The sequence below is a fragment of the Chrysemys picta genome, chromosome 1 (assembly GCF_011386835.1).
Source record: "Chrysemys picta bellii isolate R12L10 chromosome 1, ASM1138683v2, whole genome shotgun sequence".
NCBI classification, from domain to species: Eukaryota; Metazoa; Chordata; order Testudines; family Emydidae; genus Chrysemys; species Chrysemys picta.
In genome coordinates this window covers 358633386-358660319 of record NC_088791.1, presented here as the reverse complement: position 1 = coordinate 358660319, position 26934 = coordinate 358633386, and the positions used below count along the sequence as shown (strand labels likewise).

General features: G+C 54.8%; 2 protein-coding genes across 9 annotated transcripts in view; one reads left to right on the top strand and one right to left on the bottom strand.

The window, feature by feature from the left end:
- LCMT2 (leucine carboxyl methyltransferase 2) overlaps positions 1 to 26934 on the bottom strand; it is a 517091-nt gene that overhangs the window by 179391 nt on the left and 310766 nt on the right. The window lies entirely within an intron of this gene.
- Positions 1 to 26934, top strand: part of DCHS1 (dachsous cadherin-related 1) — a 125529-nt gene that overhangs the window by 62502 nt on the left and 36093 nt on the right. For 7 of the 8 annotated variants that reach the window (XM_065596708.1, XM_065596698.1, XM_065596730.1 and 4 more), the window contains 6 exons: positions 7372 to 7446; positions 9195 to 10029; positions 14908 to 15147; positions 17809 to 17934; positions 18328 to 18537; positions 21786 to 22649. In XM_065596708.1, the coding sequence (XP_065452780.1) occupies positions 7372 to 7446; positions 9195 to 10029; positions 14908 to 15147; positions 17809 to 17934; positions 18328 to 18537; positions 21786 to 22649 (2350 nt within the window). The remainder of the gene's footprint in view (positions 1 to 7371; positions 7447 to 9194; positions 10030 to 14907; positions 15148 to 17808; positions 17935 to 18327; positions 18538 to 21785; positions 22650 to 26934) is intronic. The other variant, XM_065596740.1, reaches the window with a different exon arrangement.

Sequence of the window (26934 nt, the reverse complement as noted above, 5' to 3'; positions counted from 1 at the left end):
AGGGGGGGATATTGCACAGCCCCCCCAAACCCTGCCACCCACAGCCACCATCCAAGTTCTGGTACACAGTCCCCCCCCCCCCCCCCCCCGCTTCCACACCGCTGCCATCATCTTTGTTCCAGTAAACAGCCCCCGGTCCCATGGCCATCATCTGTGTTCTGGTTCACAATCCCCCAACCCCCTTCCCACTCTGCCATGTAACCATCGTCCATGTTCCAGTTTACAGCTCCATAACTGCCCCACCTCCATGCCACACATCCATCATCCATCTTCCGGTTCACAGTCCCCCAGCCTCCCAGCTCCCTGCCACATGGCTATCATCCATGTTCTGGTTCACAGGGCCTCTTGCTCCATCCCCCATGGCCATCATCTGCATTCCAGTTCAGAGCCACCCAACCCCCGACCTGTCTGCCATGGGGCATCGTCCACAGTCTGTTTTGCAGCCCCTCTATCACATTCCAGGGTGCAGTCCAGACCAGTGAGGGGTTTTGTCACTACCAGCCCTGCTACTTTGGGTGCCACACAATACTTTGCTGTGGGAGCTCCCAAGCCAGGCCCCTCACAAAGAGCCAAACAGCCTGCACGACACCCTAAGCATTTGCATGTAGCTGCAGCCTGTCAGCACACTCCAGTCACACTCTGGCTTCCACTAGCCTTGGTTACCATTTGCAGGGTGACCCCAACACACTCCCAGTCATGCCCTGCTTCACTGCCAAAGAACACCTACTTGCCAACTTCGATGACACCTGACTAGAGACATTGGCTTGTCCTTTGTCTTTGAGGAACAGGCTTACCCCCTCCCCAGCCTTATCTAGTAAACATAACTCAGTTATAATTTAAGCTTATGTTCATAACTTTATATATGATGTTGCTACACACATTTCACCGTGATATTATTGACCAGCAAGTTACTAGTTTTCAAATGATACCTCACCAGGCATATTTTTTACAAAGATTATTACTATGGTATGTAGGGTGTGAACTATGGGGTGCATTCTGTTTATAGCCCCCCTGCCCCAGGCCATCATCTCATTCTGGACTGTAGTCTCCCTGCCCTACAGTCATCATCTGTGGTCCAGTTTGCAGTCCCCCAACTTCCCATCCCCTTGCCCCATGGCCATCTCTATGTTCTGGTGTGCAGCGCCCCAACTCCATGCTCCACTGACATGTGGCCATCATCTGCATTCCAGTTCACAGTCCCTCAACCCTCTGCCCCCCTGCCACATACCTATCATCCATATTCTGGTTTGCAGCCCTATCCCACCCTGCCCCATGGCCATCATCCCCATTGCAGTTTGCAGCCCCCAAACCGTCTGCGCCCCTGCTCTGTGGTATCATCTGTGTTCCAGTTCACCTTCCCCCTCCCCCCAGCTCCCTGGCTTGCTGCCATGTGGCCATCGTCCACATTCTAGTACACAGCCTGTCACACCTGGCTGCCTGCAGTGAATCCAGCCAAGCCAGGCCCCTGTGGGAGGCTGGTACTGCGCCCTTTCAGGGTGCAATGCTTCCAGTGAGTATTTACAGCAACACAGCCTCTGCAAGCACGGCCTCTGCAAACAAGAAAACAAGTTATAAGTCACCTGGCCTACAGAATGTGCAAGTCCTTGGATTAGCACAGAGAGGCAAAAGTTAAGTCATAGTCCATCCTGGCCAAGCCAGAGCCATGAGTCAGTCAAGCTGTAATGGATTCCATCCCAGCACAGGTGCCAACTGTCAGCTTTCCCTGGGGGTGCTCCACCCTGAGCCCCGGCCTAACTCCACCCTCGCTCCACCTCTTCTCACCCCCACTCTGCCCGCTCCCCTGAGATTCCACCCCCACCCCACCTCCAGCCCCAGAGCATCCACACGGAGTCGGCGCCTATGCATCCCATGCTCTGTCCACCCAGGGAAGAACTTCTTAGCGCCTCCAAAGAGTAGCTCTTATCCCAGCCCCCTTTTCCTCTTTGTTCTCCAATTTAGTTCACATGTCCTTCGCCTGCCAGGGTTCAGTCAGTGGGAAGTCCTGTTGTCTCTCTGGACCGGCTGCTATTCTGGGTCGGTTTCAACCAGTTAATTAATGACTTTATTTATTCCAACCAGACCACAAGGTGTCACCCAGACTTGTGTCTCCTACACTGTCCCAGGAGCAGTGTTAACACTTCCGCACCCCACCCCAAGTGGTAACACAAAGTCTAGAGAGAAACTGAGGCTACGTCTACACTACCCACCTGAATCAGCGGGTAGAAATCGATCTCTTGGGGATCGAATTATCGCGTCTCGGGACGCGACATTCGATCCCCGAATCAACGCTTGTACTCCACCAGCGGAGGTAGGAGTAAGCGCTGTCGACGGGGGAGCCGCGGAGGTCGATTTGCCGCCGTCCTCACAGCGGAGTAAGTCAGCTCCAATACGTCGAATTCAGCTACGCTATTTGCGTAGCTGAACTTGCGTATCTTAAATCGAAACCCCACCCCACCCCGTAGTGAGGACGTAGCCTGAGGCACACATAGGAATCATAAAAATATTACAAAAAAATCCCTTTTTATCACATCTCTTTCCCCTTCAAAACCAGACTGAGCAGGGTCACTTTAACCAGTCACCTGGGGAAGTTCGAACTCATAAATGTTATTCACAGATGTTATGGCCTATTTCCTATCTCCTTGGTAGCTGTCCTACCAGGCACTTTAAGATTCTGATAGCAGTTTCCAATCAATCAAACTTACAGTTTTCATAAAACAATACAGAGCAGTTTCACATCCTCCATTGGGTCAGGTCTGTTTGATGACACTAGCAGGGGACACATAGGAAATTTTCATGCCACTCTGTGCTCTGCTGCCACCCAAAATCTTTAGGTTTGAAACTGGGATGGAATCATAAGTGATAGGTTATGTATGACAGTTAGTAATTCTTCAATTTAATATTTGAATTCCTTCAGAACTCTTGGGTGAATACCATCTTGTCTTGATGACTTCTTTCTGTTTAATGTATCAGTTTGTTCTAAAACCTCTCCTAAAAACAAATAAAAGGAAGTATTTCTTCACACAATGCAAAGTCAACCTGTGGAACTCTTTGCCAGAGGATGTTCTTCTTCGAGTGATTGCTCATATTGATTCCAATTAGGTGTGCGTGCACCGTGTGCACAGTCGTTAGAAAATTTTTCCCATAGCAGCACCTGAATGCTAAAGTCGGTAAGGACAACACAAACAATGACAGAGCAATGGGAAGACATAGATGTGCGCCATGAATGAAAATGGAGAAAGGCTTGTTGATTTCTGCAATATGAACGACCTAGTCATCAGCGGACCCCTATTCCAACTTCGTGAAATTCACAAGCTGACATGGTGTTCTCCAAATGGCAGAGATAAGAACCAGATTGGCCATATGATGATCAATGGTAAATGGCAATGCTCACTGACAGATGTGAAAATGAGAAGGGGTGCAGATGTTGGCAGCGACCACCACCTTGTGACAGCCTCCATCAAGCTAAAACTGAGAAGTGTGGGCCCACCAAACACATACCCAACACCATATACAAGAAAAAACAACTCGATTTAAGCTATTCAGCCACCAAATTGGACTGAAAATCAATTGCAATAAGACAGATATTATGACCTTTAATATTGCCTCACCATCACCAGTACAGATAGAGAGGACCATGTTTCACCAATGCAGAAACATTCATATACTCAGGACCAGCTCCAGGCACCAGCGCAGCAAGCAGGTGCTTGGGGCGGCCAACGAAAAGGGGCGTCCCGTCCAGCTCTTTGGCGGCAATTCAGTGGTGGGTCCCTCACTCCCTCTCGGAGGGAAGGACCTGCCGCTGAAGTGCCGCCGAGAAGCGGTGGCGGTAGAACTGCCACCAATTGCGGCTTTTTTTTCCCCCCCCCGCCACTTGTGGCAGCAAAAGCGCTGGAGCCGGCCCCGCATATACTTGGGCAGCACCATCAGCCAGGATGGTAGAACAAACCAGGACATCCAGAACAGAATCAGTAAAGCCAAGAACACCTTCAGCAGCTTAAATACAGTCTGGAAATCATCAAAATACAACACCAAAACCAAACTCAAGATTTATCAGAGCTGCGTACTTTCAACACTACTTTATAGTGCAGAAAGCTGGGGAATGACAAAGTATGACATGTCCAAACTGTCTTCATTCCATACAACCTTCCTCAGAAAAATCCTCCATATCTTTTGGCCAAGAACAATCTCAAACCAAGACCTATTCATACAGTGCAGCCAATAAGATATGAGCACCATCATTACCAGGAGGTGTTGAAGATGGATTGGCCATGTGCTTCAGATGGAAACTGATTCTATCACCAGAATAGCAATAAGATGGACATCTGAAAGCAAGCGAAAACGAGACTGCCCAAAAATAGCATGGCAAAGAGCTCTGGAAGCTGAGAGGGGACAGCTGGGGAACCATTGAAAGACTTGCCAGAAACAGACAAGAGTGGAGGAGCTTCGTTGCTGCCTTAAATACCAAAGGTGTAATGGGTACTGTGACATTCTATATCTTGGGGGAGTGCCCTGTAACCCCTATATTCCTCATTTATATATAATTATGATCTTGCATATAAAGCAGGCCATGTGAGGTATCAGGGGAAATGTTATGATCTGCTGAAAGTCACACCATCCTAACCACTATGGATGTAGAAGCTCTCTACACCAACATTCCACACAAAGATGGACTACAAGCCGTCAGGAATAGTATCCCCGATAATGTCACGGCAAACCTGGTGGATGAACTTTGTGACTTTGTTCTCACCCACAACTATTTCATATTTGGGGATAATTTATACCTTCAAGTCAGCAGGACTGCTATGGGTACCTGCATGGCTCCACGATATGCCAACATTTTTATGGCTGACTTAGAACAACGCTTCCTTAGCTCTCGTCCCCTAACGCCCTACTCTACTTGCGCTACATTGATGACATCTTCATCATCTGGACCCATGGGAAGCAGGCCCTTGAGGAATTCCACCAGGATTTCAACAATTTCCACCCCACCATCAACCTCAGCCTGGACCAGTCCACACAAGAGATCCACTTCCTGGACACTACAGTGCTAATAAGCGATGGGCACATAAACACCACCCTAAACAGGAAACCTACTGACCACTATACTTACCTACATGCCTCCAGCTTCCATCCAGACCACATCACACAATCCATTGTCTACAGCCAAGATCTAATATACAGCCACATTTGCTCCAATCCCTCAGACAAAGGCAAACACCTACAGGATCTCTATCAATCATTCTTAAAACTACAATACCCACCTGGTGAAGTGAAGAAACAGATTGACAGAGCGAGAAGGGTACCCAGAAGTCACCTACTACAAGACAGGCCCAACAAAGAAAGTAACAGAATGCCACTAGCCGTCACCTACAGCCCCCAACTAAAACCTCTCCAGCGCATCATTAAGGATCTATAACCTATCCTGAAGGACAATCCCTCACTCTCACAGACCTTGGGAGACAGGCCAATCCTCGCTTACAGAAACCCCCCAACCTGAAGCAAATACTCACCAACAACTACACACCACACAACAAAAACACTAACCCAGGAACCAAACCGTGCAACAAACCCTGGTGCCAACGCTGTCTGCATATCTATTCAAGGGACATCATCATAGAACCTAACCACATCAGCCACGCCATCAGGGGCTCGTTCACCTGCACATCTACCAATGTGATATATGCCATCATGTGCCAGCATTGCCCCTCTGCCATGTACATTGGCCAAACCAGACAGTCTCTCCACAAAAGAATAAATAGACACAAATCTGACATCAGGAATTATAACATTCAAAAACCAGTAGGAGAACACTTCAGTGTGCCTGGTCACTCAATAACAGACTTAAAAGTGGTAATTCTTCAACAAAAAAACTTCAAAAACAGACTCCAACGTGAAACTGCAGAACTGGAATTAATTTGCAAACTGGACACCATCAAATTAGGCCTGAATAAAGACTGGGAGTGGATGGGTCATTACAAAAACTAATTTCCCCTTACTAATTTCCCCCTACTGTTACTCACACCTTCTTGTCAACTGTTTGAAATGGACCACCCTCATTACCATTACAAAAGTGATTTTTCCTCCCTTAGTATTCTACTGTTAATTGAATTGTCTCGTTAGACTGACCCCCCACTTGGTAAGGAAACTCCCATCTTTACATGTACTATGTATATATATATCTGCTACTGTATTTTCCACTCCCTGCATCTGATGAAGTGGGTTCTAGCCCACGAAAGCTTATGCCCAAATAAATTTGTTCGTCTCTAAGGTGCCACAAGGACTCCTCGTTGTTTTTGTTCTATCTAAATATGTATATCATTAATGCATATGAAGTTATGAGAATTGTGTTGTATAGTCGTCACTAAAATATGCTGTGGGTTTAGGAAGTGCCCAAATGCTAGCTCTCCAGAGACAATGCCAAGGAAAAGTAACCAACACCCGGGTGGGTGTCAAACAACCATCAACAGCCATTGTCCATCAAGGGAGCTACAATTCAATGACTCACCTGCATAAGGCCGCACCAGGGGAGCTGCTCAACCTTGCCTGGGGACTCAGCAACGCCCACCAGACATGCCCGGACTTGTGTTCTCCAAGCACATAGACTAAAGGTGTAAACCAGACCACAGGGGGCCAGTGCTTCACCTTTCTCCTGCCCCCACCTATGCTGCAAGCAACAAAGACACTCAGAAGACTGCAGATTCCAACAGAGGAGACCGGCCCAGGTTTAAGGGACAAATAGTATATTAAGGACTGCAATATCCAGTGGGGTGAGAAAAACTGCTTAATTTAGATCAGGCCTGCACAACTCGTAAAGCGGCGAGGGCCATATTACTCCAAAGAAAACAGCTGAGGGCCGAACCCACACCCCGGCCTTGCCGAAACCCCCCCACAGCGCTACCCAGCCCCCCCGAAACACAACACCCCCCACAGTGCCGCCTGCCCCACGGAAACAACCCCCAGCGCTGCCCAGCCCCCCCGAAACTCCCCCCCTCAGCGCCACCCGCCCCGCGGAAACAAACCCTCCTTCCCCAGCACCCCTGGGGAAAGGGGGGAGGGATAGCTCAGTGGTTTGAGCATTGGCCTGCTAAACCCACGGTTGTGAGCTCAATCCTTGAGGGGGCCACTTGGGGATCTGGGACAAAAGTCAGTCCTTGGTCTTGCTAGTGAAGACCTTTCAAGGTCCCTTCCAGTTCTAGGAGATGGGATATCTCCATTAATTTAAAAAACAGCAGTATTGAACCTTTGTAATATGTTATAGTGGGCTCCTAAGGTAGTATAATTAAGGTAAAAGAAAAATGTCTTTTTGCTAGAAGTAGAATAAGATCTTCCCCCCACTTTGTAATCAATTGCCCTGTTGAATGAATGAGGTAGGCATGGAAGGCAGCACCTACAGACAGCTGCAACCCTTGGAGAGGGGATGGGAACCAGACCAGATCAGTAGACCAGGTCAGCCATCAAGTCACTGCTTGCCTCCTCAACCCCCCTCCCGCACCGCCGGCTCACCTGCACCCCCGCCACTGCCTGCCCGCTCGCCTCCTCAGCCCCCCCTCCCCTGCTGCCGGCTCACCTGCCCCTCCGCCACTGCCCGCCTGCTCGCCTCCTCAGTCCCCGCCCCCTCGGCTCGCCTACTCACCCCCCGCCACTGCCCCCTCGCCTCCTTGGCTCCCCTCCCTCACCCGCCGCTTGCCTACTCACCCCCCGCGGGCCGCACAGTGAGCCGACCTACTCACCCTACGCGGGCCGCACAGTGAGCCCACACGGGCCGCATGCGGCCCCAGGCCGCATGTTGTGCAGGCCTGATCTAGATGTTGCCCAGTCTAATAGGGTTGAGAGTTTAGACTACATGCTTATAATTTATTTTCTTTTGGTAACTATATGCAGGGTGGGCTTTAGACACTGCGGGGCCCAATTCGAAAGAGCTGCTGCCGAAGACAGTGGCGGGACTTCGGCGGCAACTCAATTGGCTGCCAGTGCCTTCGGCAGCACGTTGGCGGAGGGTCCTTAGGGACGTTGCAGGGCTCTCTTAGGGGCGTAGGGCCCTCTTAGGGGTGTGGGGCCCGATTCAGGGGAATTGGGTGAATCACCCTAAAGCCAGCCCTGCTATATGCCTTAGGCCCGGTAGGCAATAGGCAGACCACGGGCCAAATCTGGCCTGCCAGGCACTTTTGAACAGACCGCGAAATCTTTGACCTGGACAAAAATAATTGATTACTTCTGCCTTCACTGTTAGCCCAAACCTAAGCAATAAGACTCTTTTGAAGTGTTCATAGTTCCCAGTCTCAGTTCTGTTCAGTGGGCTATAGGTGTCAATGGCTCTGGGACCCAGTAAAGGAGTGAGGCAACACATCCCCACTACTGCCTCACAGGTCTCCCCTCCCACCCCACATCCCCACTACTGCCCCACATCGCCACTACTGCCCCACAGCCTCCCCTCCCGCTTCACATCCCCACTACTGCCCCACAGGTCTCCCCTCCCGCTCCACATCCCCACAACTGCCCCACATCCCCACTACTGCCCCACATCCCCCCTCCCACCCCACATCCCCACTACTGCCTCACAGGTCCCCCCTCCCGCTCCACATCCCCACTACTGCCCCACATCCCCACTACTGCCCCACAGCCTCCCCTCCCGCTTCACATCCCCACTACTGCCCCACAGGTCTCCCCTCCCGCTCCACATCCCCACTACTGCCCCACATCCCCACTACTGCCCCACATCCCCCCCTCCCACCCCACATCCCCACTACTGCCTCACAGGTCCCCCCTCCCACCTCACATCCCCACTACTGCCCCACAGGTCTCCCATCCCCCCCATATCCCCACTACTGCCCCACAGCCTCCCCTCCCACCTCACATCCCCACTAGTGCCCCACAGGTCCCCTCTCCCGCCTCACATCCCCACTACTGTCCACAAGTCTCCCCTCACGCCCCACATCCCCACTACTGCCCCACAGGTCCCCCCTCCCGCCTCACATCCCCACTACTGCCCCACATCCCCCCTCCCACCCCACATCCCCACTACTGCCCCACGGACTCCTCTCCCGCCTCACATCCCCACTACTGCCCTACAGGTCTCCCCTCGTGCCCCACATCCCCACTACTGCCCCACACTTCCTCTCCCACCTCACCTCTTCCAATCCCGCAGGTCCCACTTCAGACTCTCACTCTCCTTTCCCCTCTCTCTCCACCTGCAGGTGCTGCCATCCTCCCGGGTGCTGCCACAGCCAGACGCCACAGTGATTACACTGCACCCGGTAGAAGGGGTCAGACCCGGCTCAGTGATTGGCTCGGTGGCGCCGCCTGAGCCCTCTGCACAGGGGCATCTGACTTACACCCTGCTGGGGGGCGGTGGGGACGGCACCTTTGTGGTGGACAGCATGACGGGGGAGATCTACGCAGCGCGGGAGCTGGACTACGAGGTGGGGGCACAGCACACGCTGCATGTCAGCACCGAGGACACACAGCGCGGCTACCCTGCCAGCCGGCTGGTGCTGGTGCAGATCCAGGTGCAGGACTGTAACGACCAGGCGCCTGCCTTCCCAGAGGACCCCATCACTATCGTGGTGCCTGAGAACACCCAGGCTGGCACCTCCATATTCACCTTCCAGGCCCAAGATGGAGACGGTGCTGGCCCCAACAGCCAGGTGTGCTACAGGCTGCTGCGCCAGGAGCCCCCCGGCTCTCACTTCCAGCTGGATGCCCACTCTGGGCTGCTGACCCTCCAGCGGGGGCTGGACCGCGAGGCTGCCCCCTCCTTTCTGCTGGTGGTGGAGGCCACAGACCAGGCCCGCAACATCAGCCAGCGCCGCTCCGCTGCTGTCACTGCCCGTGTCTTTGTGACAGATGAGAACGACAACGCGCCCATCTTCCTCTCACCAGCCACCGTTAGCGTCATGGAGGACCAGCCCACTGGCTTCATGGTGCTGCATTTGGTGGCACGGGATGGGGACCTGGGCGAGAATGGGCGGGTGAGCTACACGCTGCAGGCAGGCAACGCCGAGGGCCGGTTCCACCTGAACCCCAGCACAGGTAAGAGGAGCCAGTGAGGCCGCAGGGAGATGCTGGTGCTGTGCGGGAGGGGAGGGGAAGGGACACGGGAGACACAAGGGACGAAGGGGAAGAGGTGACAGATGTAGGGGAGGGGAAGGGACATGGGAGACACAAGGGGCGAAGGGGAAGAGGTGACGGATGTGGGGGACGGGAAGGGACACGGGAGACTCAAGGGGGGAAGGGGAAGAGGTGATGGATATGGGGGAGGGGAAGGGACATGGGAGACACAAGGGGCGAAGAGGAAGAGGTGACGGATGTGGGGGAGGGGAAGGGACATGGGAGACTCAAGGGGGGAAGGGGAAGAGGTGATGGATGTGGAGGAGGGGAAGGGACATGGGAGACACAAGGGGCAAAGGGGAAGAGGTGACGGATGTAGGGGACGGGAAGGGACACGGGAGACTCAAGGGGGGAAGGAGAAGAGGTGACAGATGTGGGGGAGGGGAAGGGACACGGGAGACACAAGGGACGAAGGGGAAGAGGTGACGGATGTGGGGGAGGGAAAGGGACACGGGAGACACAAGGGGTGAAGGGGAAGAGGTGACGGATGTGGGGGACGGGAAGGGACACGGGAGACTCAAGGGGGGAAGGGGAAGAGGTGATGGATGTGGGGGAGGGGAAGGGACACGGGAGACTCAAGGGGGGAAGGGGAAGAGGTGACGGATGTGGGGGAGGGGAAGGGACACGGGAGACTCAAGGGGGGAAGGGGAAGAGGTGACGGATGTAGGGGAGGGGAAGGGACACGGGAGACTCAAGGGGGGAAGGGGAAGAGGTGACGGATGTGGGGGAGGGGAAGGGACACGGGAGACACAAGGGGCGAAGGGGAAGAGGTGACGGATGTAGGGGACGGGAAGGGACACGGGAGACTCAAGGGGGGAAGGGGAAGAGGTGACGGATGTGGGGGAGGGGAGGGGACACGGGAGACACAAGGGGCGAAGTGGAAGAGGTGACGGATGTGGGGGAGGGGAAGGGACACGGGAGACACAAGGGGCGAAGGGGAAGAGGTGACGGATGTGGGGGAGGGGAAGGGACACGGGAGACACAAGGGGCGAAGGGGAAGAGGTGACGGATGTGGAGGAGGGGAAGGGACACGGGAGACACAAGGGGCGAAGGGGAAGAGGTGACGGATGTGGGGGACGGGAAGGGACACGGGAGACACAAGTGGGGAAGGGGAAGAGGTGACGGATGTGGGGGAGGGGAAGGGACACGGGAGACACAAGGGGCGAAGGGGAAGAGGTGACGGATGTAGGGGACGGGAAGGGACACGGGAGACTCAAGGGGCGAAGGGGAAGAGGTGACGGATGTGGGGGACGGGAAGGGACACGGGAGACTCAAGGGGCGAAGGGGAAGAGGTGACGGATGTGGGGGAGGGGAAGGGACACGGGAGACACAAGGGGCGAAGGGGAAGAGGTGACGGATGTGGGGGAGAGGAAGGGACACGGGAGACACAAGGGGCGAAGGGGAAGAGGTGACGGATGTGGGGGAGAGGAAGGGACACGGGAGACACATGGGGCGAAGGGGAAGAGGTGACGGATGTGGGAGAGGGGAAGGGACACGGGAGACACAAGGGGCGAAGGGGAAGAGGTGACGGATGTGGGGGAGGGGAAGGGACACGGGAGACACAAGGGGGGAAGGGGAAGAGGTGACGGATGTGGGGGAGGGGAAGGGACACGGGAGACACAAGGGGGAAGGGGAAGAGGTGACGGATGTGGGGGAGGGGAAGGGACACGGGAGACACAAGGGGCGAAGGGGAAGAGGTGACGGATATGGGGGAGGGGAAGGGACACGGGAGACACAAGGGGGGAAGGGGAAGAGGTGACGGATGTGGGGGAGGGGAAGGGACACGGGAGACTCAAGGGGGGAAGGGGAAGAGGTGACGGATGTGGGGGAGGGGAAGGGACACGGGAGACACAAGGGGCGAAGGGGAAGAGGTGACGGATGTGGGGGACGGGAAGGGACACGGGAGACTCAAGGGGCGAAGGGGAAGAGGTGACGGATGTGGGGGACGGGAAGGGACACGGGAGACTCAAGGGGCGAAGGGGAAGAGGTGACGGATGTGGGGGACGGGAAGGGACACGGGAGACACAAGGGGCGAAGGGGAAGAGGTGACGGATGTGGGGGACGGGAAGGGACACGGGAGACACAAGGGGCGAAGGGGAAGAGGTGACGGATGTGGGGGAGGGGAAGGGACACGGGAGACACAAGGGGCGAAGGGGAAGAGGTGACGGATGTGGGGGAGGGGAAGGGACACGGGAGACACAAGGGGGGAAGGGGAAGAGGTGACGGATGTGGGGGAGGGGAAGGGACACGGGAGACACAAGGGGCGAAGGGGAAGAGGTGACGGATGTGGGGGAGGGGAAGGGACACGGGAGACACAAGGGGCGAAGGGGAAGAGGTGACGGATGTGGGGGAGGGGAAGGGACACGGGAGACACAAGGGGCGAAGGGGAAGAGGTGACGGATGTGGAGGAGGGGAAGGGACACGGGAGACACAAGGGGCGAAGGGGAAGAGGTGACGGATGTGGGGGACGGGAAGGGACACGGGAGACACAAGTGGGGAAGGGGAAGAGGTGACGGATGTGGGGGAGGGGAAGGGACACGGGAGACACAAGGGGCGAAGGGGAAGAGGTGACGGATGTAGGGGACGGGAAGGGACACGGGAGACTCAAGGGGCGAAGGGGAAGAGGTGACGGATGTGGGGGACGGGAAGGGACACGGGAGACTCAAGGGGCGAAGGGGAAGAGGTGACAGATGTGGGGGAGGGGAAGGGACACGGGAGACACAAGGGGCGAAGGGGAAGAGGTGACGGATGTGGGGGAGAGGAAGGGACACGGGAGACACAAGGGGCGAAGGGGAAGAGGTGACGGATGTGGGGGAGAGGAAGGGACACGGGAGACACATGGGGCGAAGGGGAAGAGGTGACGGATGTGGGAGAGGGGAAGGGACACGGGAGACACAAGGGGCGAAGGGGAAGAGGTGACGGATGTGGGGGAGGGGAAGGGACACGGGAGACACAAGGGGGGAAGGGGAAGAGGTGACGGATGTGGGGGAGGGGAAGGGACACGGGAGACACAAGGGGGAAGGGGAAGAGGTGACGGATGTGGGGGAGGGGAAGGGACACGGGAGACACAAGGGGCGAAGGGGAAGAGGTGACGGATATGGGGGAGGGGAAGGGACACGGGAGACACAAGGGGGGAAGGGGAAGAGGTGACGGATGTGGGGGAGGGGAAGGGACACGGGAGACTCAAGGGGGGAAGGGGAAGAGGTGACGGATGTGGGGGAGGGGAAGGGACACGGGAGACACAAGGGGCGAAGGGGAAGAGGTGACGGATGTGGGGGACGGGAAGGGACACGGGAGACTCAAGGGGCGAAGGGGAAGAGGTGACGGATGTGGGGGACGGGAAGGGACACGGGAGACTCAAGGGGCGAAGGGGAAGAGGTGACGGATGTGGGGGACGGGAAGGGACACGGGAGACACAAGGGGCGAAGGGGAAGAGGTGACGGATGTGGGGGACGGGAAGGGACACGGGAGACACAAGGGGCGAAGGGGAAGAGGTGACGGATGTGGGGGAGGGGAAGGGACACGGGAGACACAAGGGGCGAAGGGGAAGAGGTGACGGATGTGGGGGAGGGGAAGGGACACGGGAGACACAAGGGGCGAAGGGGAAGAGGTGACGGATGTGGGAGAGGGGAAGGGACACGGGAGACACAAGGGGCGAAGGGGAAGAGGTGACGGATGTGGGGGAGGGGAAGGGACACGGGAGACACAAGGGGGAAGGGGAAGAGGTGACGGATGTGGGGGAGGGGAAGGGACACGGGAGACACAAGGGGCGAAGGGGAAGAGGTGACGGATGTGGGGGAGGGGAAGGGACACGGGAGACACAAGGGGGAAGGGGAAGAGGTGACGGATGTGGGGGAGGGGAAGGGACACGGGAGACACAAGGGGGAAGGGGAAGAGGTGACGGATGTGGGGGAGGGGAAGGGACACGGGAGACTCAAGGGGGGAAGGGGAAGAGGTGACGGATGTGGGGGAGGGGAAGGGACACGGGAGACACAAGGGGCGAAGGGGAAGAGGTGACGGATGTGGGGGAGGGGAAGGGACACGGGAGACACAAGGGGCGAAGGGGAAGAGGTGACGGATGTGGGGGAGGGGAAGGGACACGGGAGACACAAGGGGGAAGGGGAAGAGGTGACGGATGTGGGGGAGGGGAAGGGACACGGGAGACACAAGGGGGGAAGGGGAAGAGGTGACGGATGTGGGGGAGGGGAAGGGACACGGGAGACACAAGGGGGAAGGGGAAGAGGTGACGGATGTGGGGGAGGGGAAGGGACACGGGAGACACAAGGGGCGAAGGGGAAGAGGTGACGGATGTGGGGGAGGGGAAGGGACACGGGAGACACAAGGGGGAAGGGGAAGAGGTGACGGATGTGGGGGAGGGGAAGGGACACGGGAGACACAAGGGGGAAGGGGAAGAGGTGACGGATGTGGGGGAGGGGAAGGGACACGGGAGACACAAGGGGCGAAGGGGAAGAGGTGATGGATGTGGGGGAGGGGAAGACAGGTAGACACAATGGATAAGGAGAATCGGGGAGGCCTGGGGACCGAGTGGGAGGATGGGGGCAGTGGTGACAGAAGATTCCTGACCCAGCCCATAGTGGGTAAGAGATTCCCACTGGGCCCGGGAGGGAGGAGGTGCCCGGCGACAGCATGTGCTGGGAGAGCTGGGTGTGACTCCGCAGCCCAAGGTGTGGCGTTTGTAGTGCTGTGGGCCACCAAGCGTGGAGCCTGACCTCAGTGACCCTGGCTCAGCCCCCCGTGACTCCTCTGTCCCAGGCTTAGCCTGTTCTGGTGTCTCTCCAGGTGCCCTCTCCGTTGTGCGTGCTCTGAACCGGGAGGAGGCGTCCCAGCACAACCTGACAGTGGTGGCCATGGACCACGGCTTCCCGCGCCGCTCGTCCACGCAGCTGCTGACAGTGCTGGTGCTGGACGTTAATGATGAGGCACCTGCCTTCGAGAGGGCTGAGTATGAGGCCAGTGTCATGGAGAATCTGCCAGCGGGCAGCCCCGTGCTGCAGCTGCTGGCCACAGACTGCGACCTGGGTGAGAGCCTGGGGGCTGGAACAGGTGGCCCTGGAGAGGGGGGTTAGCTGGGTCAATGCTGTGCCAAAGGCATTGGCCCAGGGGCTGAAGAGGATGTGATCACCACAGGCCTTCTCCTGCTCCTCATCTGCCAGGGCAGTATTCAGGGAGTCCCAGGTTCAGGCACCTTTCCTGGGGGAGATCAGGGAGCCAGTCCCTGAGCATTGAGGGGCATCTGAGAATGGAGTCCTGTCACACTAGACCCACACCAATCCATGTCACAATCGCCTTTGCCCCCACAGTGTGGCCTTGGCTTGAGGGACTGTCACCAGGCAGCCTCCCCACCCTCTCCTCCACTTCACCCCCAGCCTGCCCAGGTCCCCCTTAGCCTGGCCACAGCTGTCTCCTTTCCTCAGCCTTCCTGACATAGAATCATAGAATATCAGGGTTGGAAGGGACCTCAGGAAATCATCTAGTCCAATCCCCTGCTCAAAGCAGGACTAACCCCAACTAAATCATTCCAGCCAGGGCTTTGTCAAGCCTGACTTTAAAAACCTCTAAGGAAGGAGATTCCACCACCTCCCTAGGGAACCCATCCCAGTGCTTCACCACCCTCCTAGTGAAAAAGTTTTTCCTAATATCCAACCTAGACCTCCCCTACTGTAACTTGAGACCATTACGCCTTGTTCTGTCATCTGGTACCACTGAGAACAGTCTAGATCCATCCTCTTTGGAACCCCCTTTCAGATAGTTGAAAGCAGCTATCAAATCCCCGCTCATTCTTCTCTTCTGCAGACTAAACAGTCCCAGTTCCCTCAGCCTCTCCTCATAAGTCATGTGCTCCAGCCCCCTAATCATTTTTGTTGCCTCCGCTGGACTCCTTCCAATTTTTCCACATCCGTCTTGTAGTGTGGAGCCCAAAACTGGACACAGTACTCCAGATAAGGCCTCACCAATGTCGAATAGAGGGGAATGATCTTTTGGCCCAATCCTCGAATTTGTCTAGGTCCCTCTGTATACTATCCCTACCCTCCAGCGTATCTACCACTCCTCCCAGTTTAGTGTCATCTGCAAACTTGCTGGGAGTTCAGTCCACGCCATCCTCCAGATCATTGATGAAGATATTGAACAAAACCGGCCCCAGGACCGACCCTTGGGGCACTCGGCTTCATACCGGCTGCCAACTAGACATGAAGCCTTTGATCACTACCTTTTGAGCCCGACGATCTAGCCAGCTTTCTATCCACCTTATAGTACATTCATCCAGCCCATACTTCTTTAACTTGCTGGCAAGAATACTGTGGGAGACCCAGGGTTGGCTCTAGCTTTTTTGCCACCCCAAGCACGGCAGGCAGGCTGCCTTTGGCGGCATGCCTACGGAAGGTCCGCCAGTCCCGCGGCTTTGGTGTACCCGCAGCCGAATTGCCACTGAATCCGCGGGACCGGCGGACCTCCTGCAGGCAAGCCACCAAAGGCTGCCTGACTGCTGCCCTCGCAGGGACCAGCAGGGCGCCCCCTGCGGCTTGCCGCCGCAGGCACGTGCTTGGTGTGCTGGTGCCTGGAGCCGCCCCTGGGGAGGCCGTATCAAAAGTTTTGCTAAAGTCAAGGAATAACACATCCACTGCTTTCCCCTCATCCACAGAGCCAGTTATCTCCTCATAGAAGGCAATTAGGTTAGTCAGGCATGACTTACCCTTGGTGACTCCATGCTGACTGTTCCTGATCACTTTCCTCTCCTCTAAGTGCTTCAGAATTGATTCCTTGAGGACCTGCTCCGTGATTTTTCCAGGGACTGAGGTGAGGCTGACTGGCCTGCAGTTCCCCAGATCCTCCTCCTTCCCTTTTTTAAAGATGGGCACTACGTTAGCCTTTTTCCAGTCATCCGGGACCGCCCCCGATCGCCATGAGTTTTCAAAGATAATGGCCAATGGCTCTGCGATCACATCCGCCAACTCCTTTAGCACCCTCGGATGCAGCGCATCCGGCCCCATGAACTTGTGCTCGTCCAGCTTTTCTAAATAATCCCGAACCACTTCTTTCTCCACAGAGGGCTGGTCACCTCCTCCCCATGCTGTGCTGCCCAGTGCAGCAGTCTGGGAGCTGACCTTGTTCGTGAAGACAGAGGCAAAAAAAGCATTGAGTACATTAGCTTTTTCCACATCCTCTGTCACTAGGTTGCCTCCCTCATTCAGTAAGGGGCCCACACTTTCCTTGACTTTCTTCTTGTTGCTAACATACCTGAAGAAACCCTTCTTGTTACTCTTAACATCTCTTGCTAGCTGCAACTCCAAGTGTGATTTGGCCTTCCTGATTTCACTCCTGCATGCCTGAGCAATATTTTTATATTCCTCCCTGGTCATTTGTCCAATCTTCCACTTTCTGTAAGCTTCTTTTTTGTGTTTAAGATCAGCAAGGATTTCACTGTTAAGCCCAGCTGGTCGCCTGCCATATTTACATCTCCACTTCTGCCCCTTCCCTCCTGCCTTTAGGGGTCTTTCCCCACCCAACCCCCACACTGCTCCCTTGTGGGGAAAGGGAAGGGAGCATGGCCTGGGGCAGGTGGGAGGAGGTGCAGTGAGTGCAGAGGCCCGGGGCGGGGGGAGTGGAAAGAGGGCCTGGTCCTGGGACCATTGCAGGAGCTGTCTGCACCTACCTCTTCAGACCAGAGGTTTCTCCTTGCAGGGGCCAATGGGCATGTGTCATATGGGGGCCTCTCTGGGGGTCCCTTCTCCATCCACCCACAGACTGGGCTTGTCACCACCATGCACTCCCTGGACCGGGAGAGGCGGGAGCAGCACGTGCTAACAGGTATGGCCAGACCTGGGGATTGGGCACGGCGGGGGGAAGGTGCTGTATGGGAAGCAGAGAGTGGCAGTGAGGGAAGCAGGGACTAAGGGGCGGGGATGGGAGGGGGCCCAGCTGGGCTCCCAGCTGGCATGGAAATCAGCATGTTTCTTGGAGGAAGGAGGCGTATTGTGTGGGGCAGAGAAAGGGAGTGGGGAATGTTCAAGTTTTGGTGTAAGAGTGTTGGGTGGGTGAGGCAGGAAGGTAGGGGGACAGGAGAGTGGAGGGCACCTAGATTGGGCACAGGGTGCGGGCTAGGGGAGACGGGCCATGGTGGAGCTGCTCCTTGCAGGCAGTGGGTGTGGTCCCCCTGGGTGGCACCTAGGGTCTCCAGGACCCCCCTCTCTCTTCCCACAGTCTATGCCCGGGACGGTGGCCTGCCCCCCAACCTGGCCAAAGTGACAGTGCGGATCTTAGTGGGAGATGAAAACGACCATGCTCCGCGCTTCGAGAGCGAGTCCTGCTCCTTGGAGGTGCCCGAGAACCAGAGCCGCGTGGCGCTCTACACCCTGCGGGCCACAGACTTGGATGCGGGCGAGAACGGGCGCCTGGAGTACCATGTGATGGGTGAGGGCCACGGGGCACATGGCTCACGCTGTGCTGGTTCACCCCCTTCCGACTCCCTTCCTACATGGGGGTCCTTCTCTGAGATCATTGGCATGAGCACTATCCAGATATATGTTGGGAAAATAACACAGTGGGGCACAGACTATCCAGTAAGTTCTTGGACTGCATTGTAGACAGCTTTTTATTTCAGAAGGTTGAAAAAGCTACGAGGGGGGAAGCTGTTCTAGATTTGATTTTAACAAATAGGGAGGAACTCATTGAGAATTTGAAAGTAGAAGGCAGCTTGGGTGAAAGTGATCATGAAATCATAGAGTTTGCAATTCTAAGGAAGGGTAGAAGGGAGTACAGCAAAATAGAGACAATGGATTTCAGGAAGGTGGATTTTGGTAAGCTCAGAGAGCTGATAGGTAAGATCCCATGGGAATCAAGACTGAGGGGAAAAACAACTGAGGAGAGTTGGCAGTTTTTCAAAGAGACACTATTAAGGGCCCAAAAGCAAGCTATTCCGCTGGTTAGGAAAGATAGAAAATGTGGCAAAAGACCAGCTTGGCTTAATCACGAGTTCTTGCATGATCTAAAACATAAAAAGGAGTCATATAAAAAATGGAAACTAGGACAGATTACAAAGGATGAATATAGGCAAACAACACAGGAATGCAGGGGCAAGATTAGAAAGGCAAAGGCAAAAAATGAGCTCAAACTTGCTACAGGAATAAAGGGAAACAAGACGACTTTTTATCAATACATTAGAAGCAAGAGGAAGACCAAGGACAGGGTAGGCCCACTGCTCAGTGAGGAGGGAGAAACAGTAACAGGAAACTTGGAAATGGCAGAGATGCTTAATGACTTCTTTGTTTCGGTCTTCACCGAGAAGTCTGAAGGAATGCCTAACATAGTGAATGCTAATGGGAAGGGGGTAGGTTTAGAAGATAAAATAAAAAAAGAACAAGTTAAAAATCACTTAGAAAAGTTAGATGCCTGCAAGTCACCAGGGCCTGATGAAATGCATCCTAAAATACTCAAGGAGCTAATAGAGGAGGTATCTGAGCCTCTAGCTATTATCTTTGGAAAATCCTGGGAGACGGGAGAGATTCCAGAAGACTGGAAAAGGGCAAATATAGGGCCCATCTATAAAAAGGGAAATAAAAACAACCCAGGAAACTACAGACCAGTTAGTTTAACTTCTGTGCCAGGGAAGATAATGGAGCAAGTAATTAAGGAAATCATCTGCAAACATTTGGAAGGTGGTAAGGTGATAGGGAAAAGCCAGCATGGATTTGTAAAGAAAAATCATGTCAAACCAATCTGATAGCTTTCTTTGATAGGATAACGAGCCTTGTGGATAAGGAAGAAGCGGTGGATGTGGTATACCTAGACTTTAGAAAGGCATTTGATACGGTCTCACATGATATTCTTATCGATAAACGAGGCAAATACAACTTAGGTGGGGCTACTAAAAGATGGGTGCATAAGTGGCTGGATAACCGTACTCAGAGAGTGGTTATTAATAGTTCCCAATCCTGCTGGAAAGGTATAACAAGTGGGGTTCTGCAGGGGTCTGTTTTGGGACCTTCTCTGTTCAATGTCTTCATCAACGACTTAGATATTGGCATAGAAAGTACGCTTATTAAGTTTGCAGATGATACCAAACTGGGAGGGATTGCAACTGCTTTGGAGAATAGGGTCATCATTCAAAATGATCTGGACAAATTGGAGAAATGGTCTGAGGTAAACAGGATGAAGTTTAACAAAGACAAATGCAAAGTGCTCCACTTAGGAAGGAACAATCAGTTTCACACATACAGAATGGGAAGAGACTGTCTAGGAAGGAGTATGGCAGAAAGGGATCTAGGGGTTATAATGGACCCCAAGCTAAATATGAGTCAACAGTGTGATGCTGTTGCAAAAAAAGCAAACATGATTCTGGGATGCATTAACAAGTGTGTTGTGAGCAAGACACGAGAAGTCATTCTTCCGCTCTACTCTGCGCTGGTTAGGCCTCAACTGGAGTATTGTGTCCAATTCTGGGCACCGCATTTCAAGAAAGATGTGGAGAAATTGGAGAGGGTCCAGAGAAGAGCAACAAGAATGATTAAAGGTCTTGAGAACATGACCTATGAAGGAAGGCTGAAAGAATTGGGCTTGTTTCGTTTGCAAAAGAGAAGACTGAGAGGGGACATGATAGCAGTTTTCAAGTATCTAAAAGGGTGTCATAAGGAGGAGGGAGAGAACTTGTTCACCTTAGCCTCTAAGGATAGAACAAGAAGCAATGGGCTTAAACTGCAGCAAGGGAGGTCTAGGTTGGACATTAGGAAAAAGTTCCTAACTGTCAGGGTGGTTAAACACTGGAATAAATTGCCGAGGGAGGTTGTGGAATCTCCGTCTCTGGAGATATTTAAGAGTAGGTTAGAGAAATGTCTATCAGGGATGGTCTAGACAGTATTTGGTCCTGCCATGAGGGCAGGGGACTGGACTCGATGACCTCTCGAGGTCCCTTCCAGTCCTAGAATCTATGAATCTATGAATCCCCTGTCTGCCATATGTGCTGCAGCCCTTGGGGCACAGGGTACAATCCACACCGGCTTGGTTCTGTGCCAGGCCAGGCATGGCTCTTGACTGCTGCCCCTCCAAGGTCCTCAGTAGAGTGTGCCTCCAGGGCTGTGAACACTGGCTGCAGTTGCTCCTCCTGGAGCCTCCCCGTCCCCTCCTATCTGTGCCTGCTGAGTCTGTATTGGGGGGTCGGGCTCAGGTTTGCACACACCTCTGTGGTGAGTTCTCTGCAGCACCAGCCATCTGGGCCAGGTCAGAGCCCTCGAGCTGCGGCTGGTTCCGGTGCTTCATTCTTGGGGCTCCTGGGGGCCAGCTGAGAGGAGTGGTCATGGGGTGTGCTGGGATGGGGCTAGACTGTGTACCCTGTTGGGGTTTGCCACTTCTGCTCTGCACTGGGGGAGTGTTTGCCACTGAGGTGGTGCCAGTTGTGGGCCATTTGCTGTGCGATTCAGAGGGGAGAGACCCCGTCCTGTTTGCCCCATGGCTCCCTGCCTGCAGGGGTCTGTCTGCAGAACTACAGGGGGCCATATCAGGGAAGGTCCATCATTCCCATCCCCCTCCCACTGGGCAGTATCAGGAAGTGTCCCTTGCTCCCACACTCCCTCTGAGCCATATCGGGAGGGTCCCTTGCTCCCATCGCTCCCCCACCCCCAGGCCATATCAGGGAGGTTCTCTCATTCTCATCTCTTCTCTCCCAGGTGGAGACCCTGCCCAGGATTTCAGCCTGGACCCTGCTTCTGGTGTGTTCTCCACCTCGCGCAGCCTGGACCGAGAGCTGGTGGCCTCTTACCAGCTGACTGTGGTGGCACGAGACCATGGCACACCCCAGCGCAGTGCCACCATGTCTCTGAGTGTGCGGGTGCTGGACCTCAATGACAATGCACCGCGCTTTGCACAGGCAGCCTACACTGTGGAGGTGCCTGAGGACCTGGCCGTCGGGGCACTGGTCCTGCAGCTGGTGGCACTGGACCCAGATGAGGGCACCAACGGGCAGGTCTCCTACTACCTGGGCAATGAGTCACTGGGCATGTTCCAGGTGGAACCGCAGAGCGGGCACATCACCAGTGCCCAGGCCCTGGACCGTGAGCGCCGCCCCACTTACAGCTTCCTGGCCAAAGCCGTGGACTCGGCACCCTGGGAGCCCAAGAGTGCAGTTGTGCGTGTCACAGTCACCGTGCGAGATGTCAACGACCATGCGCCTGCCTTCCTGCACAGCCCGCTCTCTGTCAATCTCTCCCGCCACACGCCACCTAAGCAGGTGGTGGCCACTATGCGGGCTGAGGACAAAGATGCAGGTGCCAACGCCTCCATCCTGTATCGGTTTGCCACACCCAATCCCAGCTTCGCCATCAATTCCTACACTGGCACCATCCAGTTGCTGCAGCCCCTAGGCTCTCTCAGCCAGCGGCAGCGCACCCTCTTCATCCTGGCCACCGACTTGGGCCAACCAGCCCTCTCCTCCACTGGTGTGGTGGTGATCTACCTGCAGGAAGAGAGCTACCGGGGCGTGCGCTTCCCCCGCAGCACCAAAGACGTGGCCATACCTGAGAATGCCGCCACAGGTACTGCCACCAGCCAGACAGGGCACAGGGTGAACAGTGCGGGGCTGGGCAGGGAATGGCCAGGATCAAGGGATAGGAACTGGGTGCCAGGGGTAATAGGGAACGGCCGGGCGTTGGGGATTGGAGCTGGGTGCCAGGGGAACTGGGGCACCAGGGACATTGGGGAGCAGCAGAATCCTGGAGTGGGGCAGTGGAAGTAACTGGGAACAGCAGGGTGCTGGGACAGGGAGACTGAGGGAAACAGAGAACAGTAGGGTGCTGGGGGTGTGGCATAGGGTGCCATGGATTCCCAGGATCGGTGCTACGCCCCCAGCTTTGGAACCATCTCTAGGAGGAATGTGCCAGACCTCCAAGGGGTCTCACTCTTCCTGCAGGGTGTGCCACGCGGCCTCACCACCGCTTCAGACTGGAGCTCTGAGCCTTCAGCACTGCTCTTTACACTGTGAGCTCTGTGCAGCGAGTCCAAGTGAGACAGACTCCGGGTAGAGTATGTCCACTCTGTAGGGATCAGTGCACCTCACCCAGCATTTGCCATGACACACACACAGCATTGTCAAAACAGTCGCGTTTATTAGTCAGTGGCACACAGCACAGGAAGCCCTGACATTAGCACAGGCCATCCTGGTCAGCACAGAGCCCAGCCACGCTGGAATGAGCCCCATTGTTCAAGCTTTGTGTGTCTCTCCATCTGACTTCATGTTCAGACTCCAGGTGAGAGCCCCAACTGCTTCCAGACGCCAAATCTTCTCCCCCCCAGCTCACACCTTCCTGTCCTTTGTTCTTGAGTCCAGGAATGTTACTCAGCTTCCCTGTTGGGAGGTGGGGAAATCCATCTCCCTCTGGGTCATTGGTTTCTAGTTGTCCATGTCCTGGTGATTGGGTTTTCCATTATCTTAACTCTTCCACTGATATGGGGGTCAAGGTCATAGGCGCCGACTCCGTGGATGCTCCAGGGCTGGAGCACCCATGGGGAAAAATTTGTGGGTGCTCTGCACCCACAGGCAGCTAAGCTCCCCCCCCCCCCGCACCCTACTTCCTCCCCTGAGTCTGCCACGTCCCCACTCCTCTGCCTACCTCCCAGCGCTTCATGCCTTGCAGCCACCAAATAGCTATTTGGTGGCATGCTGAGAGAGAGGGGGAGGAGCGGGAACATGGCGCACTATGGGGAGGAGGCGAGGAAGAGGTGGGGCTGAGGTGGGGATTTGGGGAAGGAGTTGGAATAGAGGCAGGGAGGGGGCGGAGTTGGGGCAGGGACTTTGGGGAAGGGATTGGAATGGGGGTGGGGCAGGGGTGGAATGGGGGTGGGGGCAGAGGGGAGGGTCGAGCACCCACCAATGGGAGCAGAAGTCAGCACCTATGGTCAAGGCCCAGACTGGCAGGTGACGCCCACACCTACATCTCTTAGCCTGTCCTGGAAGCAAACAGTCCTTTTCCACCCCACTGGGTAACAATGCAGCATATAGGAGAAACTGAGGCACACATAGAATTCATAAAAATATTACCAAAAATTGCCACTGTCACATTCCTTCCCCATTCGAGCCTGCACTGAGCAGGATCACTTTAACAAGTGACCTGGGGAAGTTCAGGTACCCTGTTTCGTGACAAGGCATCAGCTATACCATTTTCACTCCTATTAACATTGTCGGAGAATAACAGAGTTCTCACTTTTTGTTTGGGTACAGCAAATCAGATACTTTATTTTCTCTCTATCAATTGCATAGAGAGAGAGAGCTAAACAGGTCTCTCAACAGGTAAACAATTACAGCAAGCATTTATACCTTCTGTTACAGACAATAATGAGCAACAGCTGCATTTTGTTTATACAAAGGTCATTCTGATATCTTGTTTTGCTCACTAATGTAGACTCTTAGTCTACATTCCATATTATCTACACATTATCTACACAAGGTCGCAACAACTTCTCACACAGTTCTTTCCCACTCGTCTCACACATTCCTCGCTTCTACAAATCTCGTGTTATTAGGGTTACAGTTAGCATAACTCTTGCTAACGAACTGTCATGCATTGCATCCCCTTCCTGTCAGTTCTTTCTCTGCTTCCACAACATGAATCACTTCCATGTCATAATCTTGGAGGGTCAAACTCCAGCTTAGAAGTTTGGCATTAAACTCATTTCATGCAGCCACGTCAGAGAGGAGTGGTCGGTATACACAGTAAAGCGCCACCTGAAAAGGTGGCTTCTTAAGAGCCCACACAATGGCCAGGCCTTCTTTCTCTATTGTAGCATAGTTCTTCTCCCTAGGGAGCAGGTACACGATGGGATGTCTCTCCTGCTTAGCATCGGCTTCTATCAGCACCACACTCAGCCCTGGGGCGGAGGCATCTGTGAACACCAGGAAGGGCTTGTCAAAGTCTGGGTTTACCAAAAGCAGCTGTCAGCTTAGGGCCTCATTCAGTGCCCAGAGAGTCGTCTGGCACTGCTTGGTCCAGACCACCTTGTCTGGCTTACCCTTCTTGTACAGTTCAGGGATGGAAACAGCTAAGGAGCAAAAGTGGGGTTCAAACCTCTAGTAGTACCCCGCCATCCCAATAAAGGACTGGGCCTCTTTCTTGGTTTGGGGTTTGGGCCAGTCTCTGATCGCCTCCACCTTGGCAGGCTCTGGCCATAGGTGACCATTCCCTGTCAATGTACGCCAGGGCAAAGACCTCCAGTCCCCTCAGTAACTGATCCACCAGGCACAGAAAAGTGGTGAAGGCAGATTTCAGCCTGGCATGTGGGGCCAATTGCACTTACCAGTAGCCTTTGCTAAGGTCCATGATGGTAAGGTAATAGCTCCCCCCCCGAACTTGTCTAGAATCTCGTTAGGTCTAGGCATGAGGTAGGCATCGGACACAGTGACCGCATTGAGCTTCCGATAGTCCACACAGAATTGGCTCGACTCATCCTTCTTGAGCACCAGCACCGTGGGTGAGGCCCAGGGGCTGTTGGATGGCTGGGTCACCCCTAAAGCTTCTCTCTACAGGTCCTGGGCTGTTTTCCCAGTGACTCTGTATGGGGAACACTTGATGGGAGAGTTGGCTCCTGTCTCCAGCAAGGTTAGGGAGCCCAGGCCGGTTGGAGAACAGCTGCTGGTAAGAATGTAGCACCTCTCGGGTCTCTGCCTGCTGGGCAGGGGTTAGCTGCTCAGAGACAGGAAATGATTCCAGCAGAGGGCCAGCTCCTGTCTCAGGCATAAGATCCACCAGGGGATCCTCCCCCTGCTCGTCCCATTGCCCATTCTCGGCCAGCAGCAACTTCTCCCTGTCAAAGTATGGCTCCATCATGTTGACATGGTACACTCAGTGACTGAGAGCCCGGCTGGACGGTTCCACCAAGTCGTTCACCTCATTAAGCTGTTTGACAACCTTAAAAGGCCCATACCAGGCAGCTTCGAGTTTATTCTTCTGCATTAGGATGAGAACCATCACCTTGTCTCCTGTGCTCTACAAGTGGGCATGTGCTAAGTGGTCATACCACATCTTCTGTTTTCCTTGGGTCCTGGCTAGATTCTCTGTGGCAAAACCCATAAGATCAGTGAGCCTTTCTCGAAAGGACAGCACATAGTCCACCACCGGTTCCCCTTTGAGGGAGGCCTTCCCCTCCCACTCGTCCCTCGTCATGTCCAGCGGTCCCCTCACTCTCCGCCCACACAGCAATTCAAAAAGGGAGACCCCTTTAGATTTCTGGGGCACTTCCCTATAAGCAAACAGCAGGCACTTATCCCAGTCCTGCAGATGCCGGTCCATAAAAGTCCTCAGCACTATCTTCAGGATCCGATTAAACATCACCACCAGCCTGTTGGACTGAGAGTGATGTGCAGAGGCCCAGGTGTGCTGGACCCCTAGTTTTCCCACAAGCACTGGAGCCCAGCTGACATGAAATTGGACCCCTGGTCTGTAAAGACCTCCCGGGTGAACCGCACTCTGCTGAAGATGGTCAGCAGCGCGTCTGCCTCAATGGAGGACAGAGCCACCGCCTCTGGGTAGTGGGTAGCACAATCTACCACCACCAGGATGTATTTCTTCCCTGCCCAGGTTGTCTTGCTGAGGGGCCCCACTATGTCCATGGCCACCTTCTGAAAAGGTTCCCTTATGATGGGCAATGGTCTCAGCACTGCTTTATGCTTAGCCCCATCCTCTGGCAGGGGTCGCAGGACCTGCAGTACTATTTGACTGTGTCAAAGACTCCGGGCCAGTAAAAGTTCTGCAGTAGCCTTTGCCGGGTGTGCTGTGTCCCCTGATGTCCTGAGAGGATATTGTGGGCCAGGTACAATAGTTTGCAGTG